Source organism: Trichosurus vulpecula, chromosome 2 (genome assembly GCF_011100635.1).
Source record: "Trichosurus vulpecula isolate mTriVul1 chromosome 2, mTriVul1.pri, whole genome shotgun sequence".
Lineage (NCBI taxonomy): Eukaryota > Metazoa > Chordata > Mammalia > Diprotodontia > Phalangeridae > Trichosurus > Trichosurus vulpecula.
Window position 1 is genome coordinate 225,407,508 of NC_050574.1, and position 13,466 is coordinate 225,420,973.

General features: G+C 39.8%; 1 protein-coding gene across 1 annotated transcript in view; it reads left to right on the plus strand.

The window, feature by feature from the left end:
* Positions 1 to 6,414: 6,414 nt before the first annotated feature.
* The window catches only part of LOC118837775 (cytochrome b reductase 1), a 37,478-nt gene continuing 30,426 nt past the window's right edge, over positions 6,415 to 13,466 (plus strand). The window contains exon 1 of the mRNA XM_036744868.1: positions 6,415 to 6,719. Within this exon, the coding sequence (XP_036600763.1) occupies positions 6,524 to 6,719 (196 nt within the window). The 5' untranslated portion in view covers positions 6,415 to 6,523. The remainder of the gene's footprint in view (positions 6,720 to 13,466) is intronic.

Genomic DNA, 13,466 nt, shown 5'->3' on the forward strand with positions numbered 1-13,466 from the left:
GGAGAAAATGGGTCAGGAGAAAAAAAAAGAAATTACTCAGCTTCTTAAAGCTTGGATCTTGCAGGATACAGTAATTGTATTTTTGTCTCTATCTTTCTGTTTTAGACAAAGCCAGTTTTATACACAGCCAAAGGAAAACAGGACTTGTGGAGTACCAATCAATAAATGAATACTTACCAAACACCTACTATGTGCCAGGCACTGCTAAGTGCTGGGGCTACAAAAAGAAGTAATAAGATAGTCCTTGCCCTCAAGGAGTTTACAATCTAATGGAAAGCTCCTTTCCTGAACACTTTCTACCAACTACCATAGTGCCAGAAAGTCCATCTTTAGAAATTCATTCCTTTGAGTTAAGTTTTGCAATGTCAGTCAGTTATTGTTGTTTTCATAATTGTAAATATCTCTGAAGGGGTGATGCATTAAGGTATTTTCAGTTGATAACACCTATGGGGATTGAGCTCTCAGATGTTTCCAAAGGTAACTGATGACCGAAAAGAACTCAGGACCAGTAAAGTTTAATGAAACAGGCAAAGGGATGCGTCTAGAGCATGGAGTTGTGGAGGGCCAGCTTGAGTGGTGGATATGAGCAAGCAGGAGGCAGCACATTGGCACTGAATAGGAATAAAGAAAAAATTAAGCTGAAAGGGAAATGAGAGGGATGTGGGTGTGTGCTTAAAGCAAACTGTTCCCATTTCACAATAGTACCTGGTTATTTAGGAACAGGTAGGATAAGGAAGATGGCTTTTTGCTCATCACTCACAGGCATGCTACAGAAATTAAATAACAGGAAAACATGTGACCAAATCAAAAAATTTCTTGAAGTTATGATGCAACTCAGTGTTTAACAATATCATGGGATTAAGAAGATATAGTATGTCTCAGTCAGATTATCAAGAGACATACTGCGTACCCAGATAATTGTTGAAAAATTTTCCAATGTGTCAGACTGGTTTCTGGATTTAATAATCCAGTATATGTCTGGGGATGGGGGCTGGATAATGAAGCCATTGGGCTTCTATTCAGATTTATACCTCCTTCAGAGCTTCACAAACACTGAGCTATCCTCATTATCAATGTGTACATCCCTGGAAAGCACATTACTAAGGTAAGTGAATTTATCCGCAGCATTCAAAACTTCATTGTTGTATGCCTGTGAAACCTGGATAGTCTACCAGCACCATGCCAGGAAACTGAATCGCTTCCATTTGAATTGTCTTAGGAAGATTCTGAAGATCACCTAGCAGGATAAGGTACCAGACACTGAGATCCTTACTCAAACTAAACTGCCAACCATTCAAACTCTGCTTCAGAGAGCACAATTCTGATGGGCTGGCCATGTTGTTCAAATGCAAAATGTATGCTTGCCAAAAAGACTATTTAATGGAGAACTCACACAGGGCAAGTGTTCACATGGTGGTCAGAAGAAGCAATACAAGGACACTCTCAAGGACTCTTTCAAAAACTTTGGAATTGATTGGGTGACATGGGAGACATTGGCACAGGACCACTCAGCATGGCATGCCCACATCAGAGAAGGCGCTGTGCTCTATAAGCAAAGCGGAATTGAAACAGCTCAAAGGAAAGGCAGGATACGCAAATGATCACACAAACTATTTGTGCCCGACCTGTGAGAGAGAATTCCAAGCTCATATTGGCCTGACCAGTCACAGTCAGACACACTGAATCTTGACTCAAGCATAGTAATGTCATTTTGGTCCTCTTCGAGAACGAAGGACAACAACCAACCAACCAACCGACCAATCCAGATTTATGATGTAGAATTTTTTTCCTCAGACCCCAAGGCCTAGGCTAGAAGGCAATTCAACAATAATCTAGGATAGGAAAGTGAAGGTAGACTTTCTAGAAACACGATTACATTCTGGCTCCATGCCATATCTCAGCTCTATTTGATCACGTGCACTCTCTTTCTCTGTCTCTTTCTGTCTATCTGTCTTTCCTCTCTTTTCCCCTTCTCCTCTCCCTTCTCCTCCTCCTCCTTCTTTCTTTCTTTCTTTTATTCTTTCTTTCTTTTCTTCTTCTTCTCCTCCTCCTCTTCCTTCTCCTCCTCCTTCTCTCTTTCTCTCTCTCTGAAAAATGTAGGATTCCACAAGCTAAGTACAACATAAACAGAGTCCACCTTCCATATGTAGACTGAGGTCTACTTAAGCTGTTCTCATAGACAACTCTTTTTCACAAAAGAGGAATGCTCTCTATCCTATTTCCCAAACAAAACTCAGTTCTACTCTGCTTGACAGGCTCCCTTCATGTAATTAATAGATATAGTTCCTAGACCCTGTGAGCCAGGATGCCTGAACTCAGAAATGTTCAGAAACTAAATATGAAAGCCTTTAAAAAATACATAAGTGACAGAGAATTTTAATTACACCATTTAATCCTGTGGCTACTGCAACACAGAAGACAGGCAAATAAAATTCCACAAATATTTTTGGCTACTGGTTATTAATGGCTTAACCTACTACTTTATACATTATAATGCTTCCAAATGGGGCTGCCCAGAGAGTTTTTTTTTTTTAAGTTTAGTTTATATGTCACGGAGCTTAGTTAAATTAGAGATGTCTTTTGTGACCACTGATGGCTTGCCCCAACTTTCTTTGAGGAGCCCTATGTCTAACCTCTCACTGTAAAAAGTGACAAGGTACCAAACCTGTGGTTCATCTTTGTCTTTCTTCTTCTTTTGAACTCATTCTCTCATGCAACACGTTATAACAATAGAAGCGTTGGGCAAGTGAGAGGAGACATCTCTTCAACCCTATTTCTGTTGTTTAAATTAGTCTACTTATCTCATACAAGTCAGATTATATTATACTTGTATTCTATTTATTATCAGTGGCAGGGGAGAATGTTTCAGAGTGAAAATGGAGATGGAGAGGAGAATGAAAAAGAAATCAGTTTCATAGGATCATAGATTTAGAGCTGGAAAGGTCATTAGAGGTTATTTCTCATTTTTTGACCTCTGGTTAAACAGACCAAGGTGGGAGGAAATACTCTTCATGAAAATCTAAGGACCTTGGGGGTTGAAGAAACATGCCCCCGCAAACTCCCTTTTAGGAACGCAGAGTTAGAAGGGCGTACACAAAATGTGGCCACCAATTCCACAAAGCATGGGTTTTGATTTTCTTTTTCTCTTTTCCTACCACCTCCACACCTTTTTACTTCACTCAATTGATATTCTTTCTACTCATAAACCAGGAAGAAGAAAAGGTTTTCCTATATAAAGCTGAAATCTAGTGCCTAGAAACTTCATCTATTCTAGTTCTGCCCTCTGAGTTCACACAAAACACGTCTAATCCCCCTTATGCATAATAGTTCTTGAAATTTTTAAAGACCAACATTATTTCCCCCTTAATTCCTCTCTTTCTAGGTCAAATATCCCCAGTTTCTTCAACTGATTTTGGTCTTCAAACCTTTCACTGTACTGGTTGTCCTTTGGGTACACTCTAGCTTCCTAGATTTCTCTGATACCATCTTTTTCTTCAGAGAAATATGTTTACAGTAATATATATGTATATATTATATATACATGCATATGTATACATACCTACATATGTGTATATGTGTGTACATATATACGTATACATGTATGTATATGCCTATAGGTGTATATGCATTCATTATATGCATATGCACGTGTATACACACATACACTTATCATACCAGCTAAAATAAAGTGATAAAACACATTGTCAAGCATACTATTGAGAAACAGGCAGATAGTCCAGGTAGCACTTTAAATTGTCCAACCTTTCTGGACAGTAATTTGATAATATGTAGTAAATGTCTTTCACACCCAGTTCAAGACAGGGGAGGCATAATTACATAGCAGTTTGTCTGGAAAGATCTAGGGTTTTGGTGGACTGCAACACAAACTTAATACGAATCAGTAGTGTGATGCGGCAGACAAAACAGCTAATGTAGCCTTGGGCTGCATCACTTCCAGGAAGAAGTGGGTAATGGTCCTTTTGTACCCTGCCCTGGTAGGACCATAACTGGAATGTTCCGGACTGGGCACTTACCACAGTTTAAGGAAGACATTGATAATCTGGACAGCATATAAGAAAAACAAACCTTTTCTCTTATTTCTGTCCAATCTACCTTGGAAAGGGGTGAGCTAAATTTCAGAGATGTTTAACTATGCTACCCTCAAGTTGTAACTATACATTTAGATGACCCACATGGACACACATATCTCACCTGGGCACATATATCTTACAGAGATATTGATGGAGCAGGGAAAGAAATATTATGTTTGATATGCCTGACTCTGAAAAGGTTATTATTGAGGTCCCTCATTATTATAGTTTCACCTATTTCTCCCATTAACTGAAATGTTTATCTACTCCTTTAAGTATTCAGATGCTATGCCATATGAAGCATTGAAATTAATTCATTATCTATGTTATCCTTTTGTTAAAAGTTATGTTGATATCAAGATCTCTGCCCTGCTTATCAATCAGTGTTGGGGGAGGCTCTAATGGGGAAGGAGACACCAAGTTTGTAGTTTTTGTATCACCTGCTCTTTGTCATGTACCTCACCTGCAAATTGTCACATTCTTGCTACCTTGGGGAGGAACTGAGATTCAAGGGTCAAACCTCTTTTGCTGAGGTGGATCTATTGGATTGTCTTAAAGTTCCATAAAAAAGCTGTCCTCGCCATGAAGCCATTGCCCATCTTCAGTGATCAGGCTGTTACTGTGTTGCTACTGTGACATACTTCCAATAAAATCCTTTTAATTCTCTTTTTCCTGAGTTTTGCCTGTCTAATCAGGGTGAAAGCCCAAATGAAGAATTTTCCTTTCAACACTTTCAGCAAAGTGTAGGTTCTCATGTTTGTTTTTCAGCAAAACACTTTAGGAAAGACATTGAGAAGCTATTAATTACTAATACTAGTAATGGAAAACTAGTTATATAGAAGAGGTAACTGGCATAGTGATAAAAGTGCTAATCTTGGTACCTGAAGGACAGCATTCCAGTCCTGACATTGAGCATTTAACTAGCTATGTGACTATGGGCAGGTGACTTAACATCTGTGAGCCCATATTGTCCCGTGCAAAATGATGATCAAAATTCTTGCATTGTACTTGTGTGGTCGGCTTCACAGGGTTCTTGGGTACAATGGGCTTTGTAAACTGAAGGCTATTATTATTATGGAAAGAGGCAAAGACATAAAAATGAATGGAGGATATCCATAACACAGCAACAAAATGTAAAAGTTATAGGACTTATAGTACCACCTCTGACCTACTCTCAATGTCCTTTTTCAGCTTCTATGCCCAAACTTAGGCATCTGTGAAATGGGTAGAATTTTTTAGAAGATAGCATGGGGGAGTGGAAAGTACTGGTTTTGTAGTCAGAGGACTCATAGGATCATAGCTGCTGAGTTAGAAGGGCTCTCAAAAGCTGTCTAGTCCAATTCTCTGCCTCCTTTTAGATTTGAGGAAACTGAAGGCCACGATAGTTAAGTATTTAAGGTTCAGAAGCAGGATTTGAACCCAGACAGATCCATTGTACAGTCCTAGCCCTAAACCACTATTTGGAATCCACTTACCTGCTTGGGAAGCTAAAAACTTAACAAGACAGCCTTCCAGAAAGGGCACTTTCATTCCTGGTCTTTCCTTGCAAATGCTGCAGGGCTAGACCCTAAGTTATCCATAGAGACTGAAGCTCAGGGAGTTTTATGAACTAAATCCTCTGGACTTGAAAGGCTTGGGACCCACTTAAAAACAATTTTAATAGGATACCACCACACCCAAACAGCTGCAATTTGATCTTTGAGCCAGAAGGGACAGAGGTCATCTCCAAGGCTTTTTAAACTTTTTCCACTCTCTACCCCTTCAGCACTTCTTAAACTGTGGGTCTCGACATTTTTCAGATGAGGAAACTGAGTCCCAGAGAGACTAAACGACTTGTCCAAGGTGATTCAAACTCTGAATTCAAATCTAGCTTGGCTTCTACTGCACTATTTTGCTCTCCATCCTTCCTCCTTCTCTTTTCGACCTTCATACTGGTCCCATTTTCGATGAGTGAAGGACTGAATGCAAAAACAAACAAAAACCACTAGACCTAAACTCTGAAAGTTCCTGCTCTGAGGGACTACACTAAAATAAAATGTTAAGTTAATCAAACACTAGAACAATCTCTAAGTGCTGGAGAGGAGTTCGGGGGTACTGAAGAAACAGGCGCCCTGAGACGGGAGAAACCCTCGAGGACGCGGCTCTCCTTTCCTTTCGAGAAAATTCACTTTAAGGGACAAGCACCCGATTCCTTTTCTTCCTTATCCACCCCACCAAGAGCTTTCTCCCCAAAGAGGCAGGACATCCCAGGGCTAGGAAGAGCCGCTGGGCCCCTCCCCCGGGCGGGGACAGCCCAGAGAAGAAGCTGCCCCCGCCCCGCCACCCAGTCTAGTGGCCAGCAACCACTGAGGCCTTCCTACGCCTTTTCCTCTGCTCTGCCCGGTGCCCGGGCTCCCGTGACTGGCACAGGCGGGTGTGCGGAGCATGGGACTATGAAGGCCATGGAGGGCTACCGGGGCTTCTTGGGTCTGCTAGTGTCTTCACTGCTCCTCGGCTTCTTGGCGGTTATCTTCACCCTCATCTGGGTCCTTCATTATCGGGAGGGGCTCGGCTGGGACGGGGGCTCCCAGGAGTTTAACTGGCATCCAGTGCTGACTGTCACCGGCTTCGTCTTCATCCAGGGCCTCGGTACTGGAAGTAACGGGGGTGGAGGGTTGGGGGTGATTAAGGGCAAGGGTCCTGGAGGGAACGCGCGGAGACTTAGGCGAGGTGGCGAGGGCTTTGGGAAGCTTCGTACTGGGGGGTCACGAGGGTACGGCCAGAGCGGGAGCGCGCAGGGGCTCACGGAGGGGTACTGGCCAAGAGGATACTAAGTGCAAAAGTTCGCAGGACAGACTGCAGGCCCGCGGAGGGCGGGTTGTTGCTTTGGCAAAGGAGAGGGGAAAAGCCTTGGGAAGCAGCACTGGGGGGTTTTGAGATGGGAGGCTCCGGAGGCGAGAGGCCAGCGTGCTAAGGAGTTTGTCTTGGGAGAGAAGACTTTAGAGAGACTGGTGCGCCGGGGCGGGTGGAGGAGGAGAGCTGCCCGGGGCTGGATGTGGGGAGATGATTGTTGCAGATCCAGGTTAGACTTTAACTGTTTGCAGCGAGTCACTGGAGAAGATCTTCAGGCACAGTGTTGACGAGACTAGAGACGGAATCTGGGCAAGTTGCTTCTGCGTTGGCTTCTCTACCCCTCACCCGAGAGCATCCTAGATTCTTGAGAACTGCTCTTGCCTTGGCCCAGCCCCTGCCTAATTTCCCCCACCCGCTTAGACTTACGGTCATCTTCTGGCGGACCTACCTCTGGCAGTGTCACGAGAAGGATGCTGGCTGGAAAAGAGAGGGGGTCAGGATCGGGTAACGTCCGGGAACAGATCTTGAAAAAGCTTTCGCATCAGTGATATGTGATATATTGTCAGAAAAATGTATGAAATTATCCAGTAACCGCGATAAATGTATTCATTTAGTTTGGTTCCCAACTCCTCCTTAAAAAAAATCATTTGAGCTCCGTTAAAGCTTTTAGGGGGAACAACAAGTTTGTTGGACTTGACTCGATGTGTAATTGGATGGTTTAATCCGAACTTGTTTATGTAGTATGTAGTCAAGGGCTGAGCTGCTGCTGGCTTTCATGACTTCCTTTCTGGCAATGATTGAACACAGGCCTCCTTGCAGTGCTGTCTGACAGTTCCTGGGGGATCACAGGATCATAGGATCATAGATTTAGGATTGGAAGGGACCTTAGAAGTTATCTAATGCAACTCCCTCATTTTATAGAAGAGGAAAACCGAAGCCCAGAGAGGTTAAATTCAAAGTAAAGTAAATGCTTTGGGCAACGTACACTTCTGTTTGGCCATTTCAGTATTTGTTTGGGAAGGATAAGGTTTGTTCTAGCTACTGGTCCTGGGGAAATCAAAGGCATGTGACACCAGACAGCTTTTTTCCTTAGGTGATAAAACATTCATTTTCCTGTGTTGTATTGAATTGTCTCCTGTGGCTTCTTTTTGGATATAAAAAGCACAGGACTGAGGAATAAGTATAGGACATTACTGTAACAACTCAGAATAATAAAAGCATAGGAGGGTTTTTAAATTCTTTATAAGAATTAGGTCTTTAAAGTCTTAGATAAACCTAGCCAAAATTTTTTAAATCACAATAATGTCCATTATCCAAGTGGTATAAGGATGCTGGCTAAAGATATTTTTTATGAAAAGTGTAGGAAGTAGTGTCTAGTTATGGAGAGAGGAAGAAAGTACTGAGGAATAATATACTTGGTAGTCATATCCCATGACATAAATCTTTTTTAAGCATTAGAAGTTGGGGTATGGTAGGGATGATGAGAGAAGTCTCAGCTGCTACAGGTGGATTTGTTTCGTGATTAAGGAAGGCCTGAAACCGTCATTAGTTGCCTGGGATTTAAATTTGTTCTTTGGTCAAATACTAAGTTCATGTAGACAGATTTTAAAGACATCTTTGGAAACCATGTTTAATCATCTGTAAGATTTCCTCCTCTTCCCCCCCCCCAACTAACATTGTATGTTCTTGGATATTTACCTTTGTATTTCAGAAGGAGAGAAATACATCCAGCTCATTCTCTTGGGGAAAAAAGGCCTCAGGTCAAGCCTGTATGAGGGCCTTTTAGTACTTATGGCACTAGCAATCTCCCTTCCAGCAGTGATAGGTAGTAGAGGATGCTATTAATGCACTATCTATCTTTTTAGGGTCTTTCTCTGGCATGTGACAATAAGGGAGACATCACAAGATTGAGTACCAGTGACCATTCCATACCCCATTTACTAGCATAATTCATAGGCATTATTTGTGAAACTGAAAAGAGGAAATTATGCTGATAAATTACTCTCTATCCAAAGCCACTGAAGCATAATTTTGTTCTTGGAAGACCATCTGAAGTCTGAGCCAGAGAGGTTAAGATCACTTTAAACACTCATCCTATTGACTAAAGTAAAAAGAAAAGCTTCTCCAACTGTTCTGACCAAGCCTTTAGAGCTGCTCCTCGGACCAAAGTGGACTTCCAGGCAAAGTAGTGCTGGCAAATATTTAACAACTGGCTCTCTGGGGTGGGAGTGGGAAATGTACTCACAACACTTCTAAATTTAATCTGCATTTTAAACATTTTCTCAGATCACTTTCTTAAGTCTAGAAAATCCACAAAACAATAAACCAAGTCCTGATTTGTAGCATTTCCTGATTTTTTATGTGTAAATTCTCCCATTGAAAATTTAACCATCTGCTCTTGAGAACAGCACTTGCATGCTTCCAGTGGACTGTGAGGGATGGTGAGAAGGAGGGATGTTTGGGAATCATTATTCCCTTCTCAAAGTCAGGGAGAGGGAGAATACAAGAAGTAAATTATTTGGTTGGCTGACTGAAAAGGTAAAATATTTCAGTGAATATAGGAATAGTCATAGTTCTCTCTATTCTTCCAAAGTTTTTACACACACACACACACACACACACACACACACACACACACACACACACGCGACCCTCTGGAAAAAAAGGGAGAGACAGGTGAGTAATAGGCTATACCATGTTAAATTTACCAAGTAGAAAATAATCTTCCTATGATTTGAACTCATCCTACAAATGAGGACTCAATTCAGTTTCTAAGAAATTATTTCACATTTATTATATCCCAAAGGGACCATCCATTTTCTGAAGGAGATTTGAAGGTGACTATGACATAGGCCCTGACAACATTAAGACATTACAACAACTCAGAATAGTAAGAACGTAGAAGAATTATGAAATTCTTTATTAAGAATTAGATCTTTAATGCCTCAGAAAGACCTAGTTAAAAAATTGTAGCCACAATATATCCAAAAGTTAAGGCAAAGAAAATAAATGAAAAGGATATACCAAATACCTTAATTGGAAGCAGTGAGTTCTTGCAAAGACAAAATCTGAAATATAGGGGAATTCTTTTCTAAAATTGATGTTGGAGAGGAAAAAAATTAACATAAAGATTGTGAACTGTGTTATAATTAGGCTTTTATTATTTGTGATTTACTATTTGTAATTGCTATGTTGCCAGAAATGAGATTTGACTTGCCCAAATCTGTATTACAGAATATGTTGTAATGAGAGGACAGAGTGTTGGTTTATTGAATTGTAATACACAGAATATGATATTAATATATTACAAAAGTGCTTTGCATATGTAGTCAATTAACAAGTTTTAATTAAGTTCCCACTCAACTCTAGGCACTATGCTAAACTCTGGGCATATAAAGACTACAATTAAAATGTCTCTGCCCTTAAGAGGTTTACAGTTTATTCTCCTACACATTTAAGTATATACAAAATTGTGTAAATCTTAGTACAGTTACAATATTATAGTAATAATGACAGGGTAAGCAGGGAAACATGAATCAAAAAGTAGGAATCAAAGAAAATCAGATTAACCTCAGATCCTTATAGAATCATCTGTCTATCTCACTCTCACACAGTATAGCATAAAGGATAGATATTCAGTCTTGGTGCCAATAAGACTTGGGTTCAAATCCTACCCCTAATATGTGCTGGCTCTGTGGCCCTCAGTAAATCATTTAACCTCTTAGTGCTCTAGGCATATACTTAAGGCTACAAGTTTCAGAGAAGGTGCTAGCCTGCTTTGGTGGAGGGAGCTTCCTCATTAGGAAGTTCCCTAAACCAATGAAATTACACACAGACCTAGAAAAACTGCAAACTTAAGGAAATTAAGAAATCCAGTGGAAATATCATGTTCTCCAAGCTGAATGAAAAGAGTAGCAAAGAGAACTTTGGAAGGTCTTTTATGCCTGCATAAAAGGAATAATCCTCATTAAATTGGTGTATCACCTGGAAATCTGAGAAGCAACCCTGGAAAAGAAGGCCACAGAAAAGACCCAAACAAATGAGAAAAATCTTCCTAATGAGTAGTTTGTGTTAAAAAGCTCAGAATGAAAAAACATGCTCTCTGATAAAAGGTAGAAACTCAGAGCCTAAACCAAATTTTAGTTTCTTTATGCTTTCCTCATCTAGGTCTTTTCTTCCTGGACTATCCAAGGAAGAAAAGAGTCTGGCGGTGTTGAAATCTTTCAAAATTGATTTTGTTGGAAGTCAGGCAAGAAATAGTTTTCATCTAAGTTACTATGTTTAAGTCGGATTTTTAGAGGCAGAACTATGGAAGGAAATTAAGATTATTCCCTAAAAGGCCACAGAAATATTCCATTGGTGGTGTATAATAATGACCAAATTTTAATATGCATTCATTTATTCCTTCAGTAAATAAATATGTACTAATCTACTGTTACATCCCAAGAAGTGTGTAGGCACTGAAAGGCATATGAAGAAGAAAACATTGTCTCTGACTTAAGAAACTCAAATGATATAATACCTAATTTGCATATATGTAATGTATATAAATAATTATAATGCAAAGTATAATGTGAAAATTCAGGAAGAGGACCAAGTGGTAGCATAGTTAAGAGAAGGGAGAAACTAGTTCTGAAATGCTGAATATTATATGAAAGGGCTCAAGGATTTTTTTAAAGATTAGAGAGAGGTAGCTCAGTATAGTAGAACAAGTATAGGATTTGGAGTTGGGTTGGAGGGAGGAGAGAGGGGAATACTGGTTTTGCTACTTACTGAAGTAATGGAAGTACTTTACAAAATAAATAAATGGATAAATACTAAATACTAAATAAATAAATAGATAGGTAGATAAATAAATAATGGATAAATGTCTCTCACCTGTGTGGCCTTGCACAAATCATTTAACTTATCTGGGCCTCATTCTCCAGAATGAGATTAAACTATAAGGTCTTTTCCAGCTATAACATATCTATCCGGCCCCCCAAAATCTACAAAAAAGGTAAAAAAAACTCACTTCAAAAAATAGAAGAGTATTAACCTGGCATGTTAATATTAATGCTAATACTAACAAAATAACAATGAAAGGAATAGTTTTTTTTTTAAATTGATAAATGGCTCTTTGTTGGGTCCTTCATTAAGAAAACCAGATGTTCATGTGTTCTAAGAGTTTGTAGCCTGAGCTCATCATCTGAATTTTTATTTTTTGTTTTCAAATCAAGGGGTGAATAAAAAAGTAGGTAAGAAGTAATGGTTTAATTCATTAATGTCAAAAGACTTCATATAGATGTTAGGTGGAGTGTATTGATGTCAGAGAAATTTCATCTTCAGGTTGTTTTGAATTGGTACATCTGTAGATTGTGAAATCCCAAATCTTCCAAAGTAGGGTGGATTTGTTATTTTTGTATGATCATGTTAGCTTTAAGATGGGGTGTGCCTGGGGCCTTTTGCTTTACTTAGGAAGGATGGAGAGGGACCACAAATGTGCAGCTATACAAATGCCTACTTTTTGCCTTATGCATATTTTAATGTACTTAAGAGGAGAGCCAGCAAGAAAGATCTGAGTTTCTGCCCTTTTCCAATGTGGTTGGAACTGCATTGATTGCCCTCATGTGTGTGCTGTTGCATGTAATGATGCTATGATTCAGTACCCCTCTTGTGGTGTAGTGGATAGAATGCTGGACCTTGAGTCAGGAAGTCTCATCTTCATCAGTTCAAATCTGGCCTCAGGCACTTATTAGCTGTGTGATCCTGGGCAAGTCACTTAAGCCCTGTTTGCTTTAGTGTCTTCATCTGTAGAATGAACTGGAGAAGGAAATGGCAAATCACTCCACTATCTTTGCCGAGAAAACGGGGTCACAGAGAGTCAGACACAATTCAACAACAATCCTCTTATTCTGTCCATATATTCTGTGTGCAAGAAAACCAGTCCAGGACCTGGTCCTGTCATAAGGAAGCAATTCGCTAGGAATCAGCCTTGGTTGGTAAGGTCAGTTGTTAAAGTATTTTGTTAATGATACTACAAGCAACGATTTGGTCCTAAGAAGATCCAATTTTGTCTTTGCATGGGGAAGACTACACCCTGGATGCTGGCCAGCCATTTGTTCTAAAGGGGACTTGGTTAAGAGAGGCTGGGCTGATAAACTTATCATTTCTTGAAAAACAGCCTGTACATGGATCATTAACCCTGAACCAAGAACATTATTTTCATACATGAAAGACAACATATAGAACTTTCTGGAAGTAGACCAAGTGAAATTAACTTGGGTAGGGCACTGATTCATTAGACATTAATACAGTTGACCCCAATTAGCTTTTACTCCAACTGAATAGTTTAGTTCAGTCAACTTCTATGAGGTTTATAATGCTTTTTTATGCTGATATGAAGCAATCAGACATCTGTTAAACACAGACAGATTTAGAACTGCAAGACCAAAGGGATAATCTAATCCAACCGCTTTATTTTACAGATGACTAAATTGAGGCCCACTCCATAATTCTAGCCAATAAATACTATTAACAATTGATATTTGAGTCTTATTTATA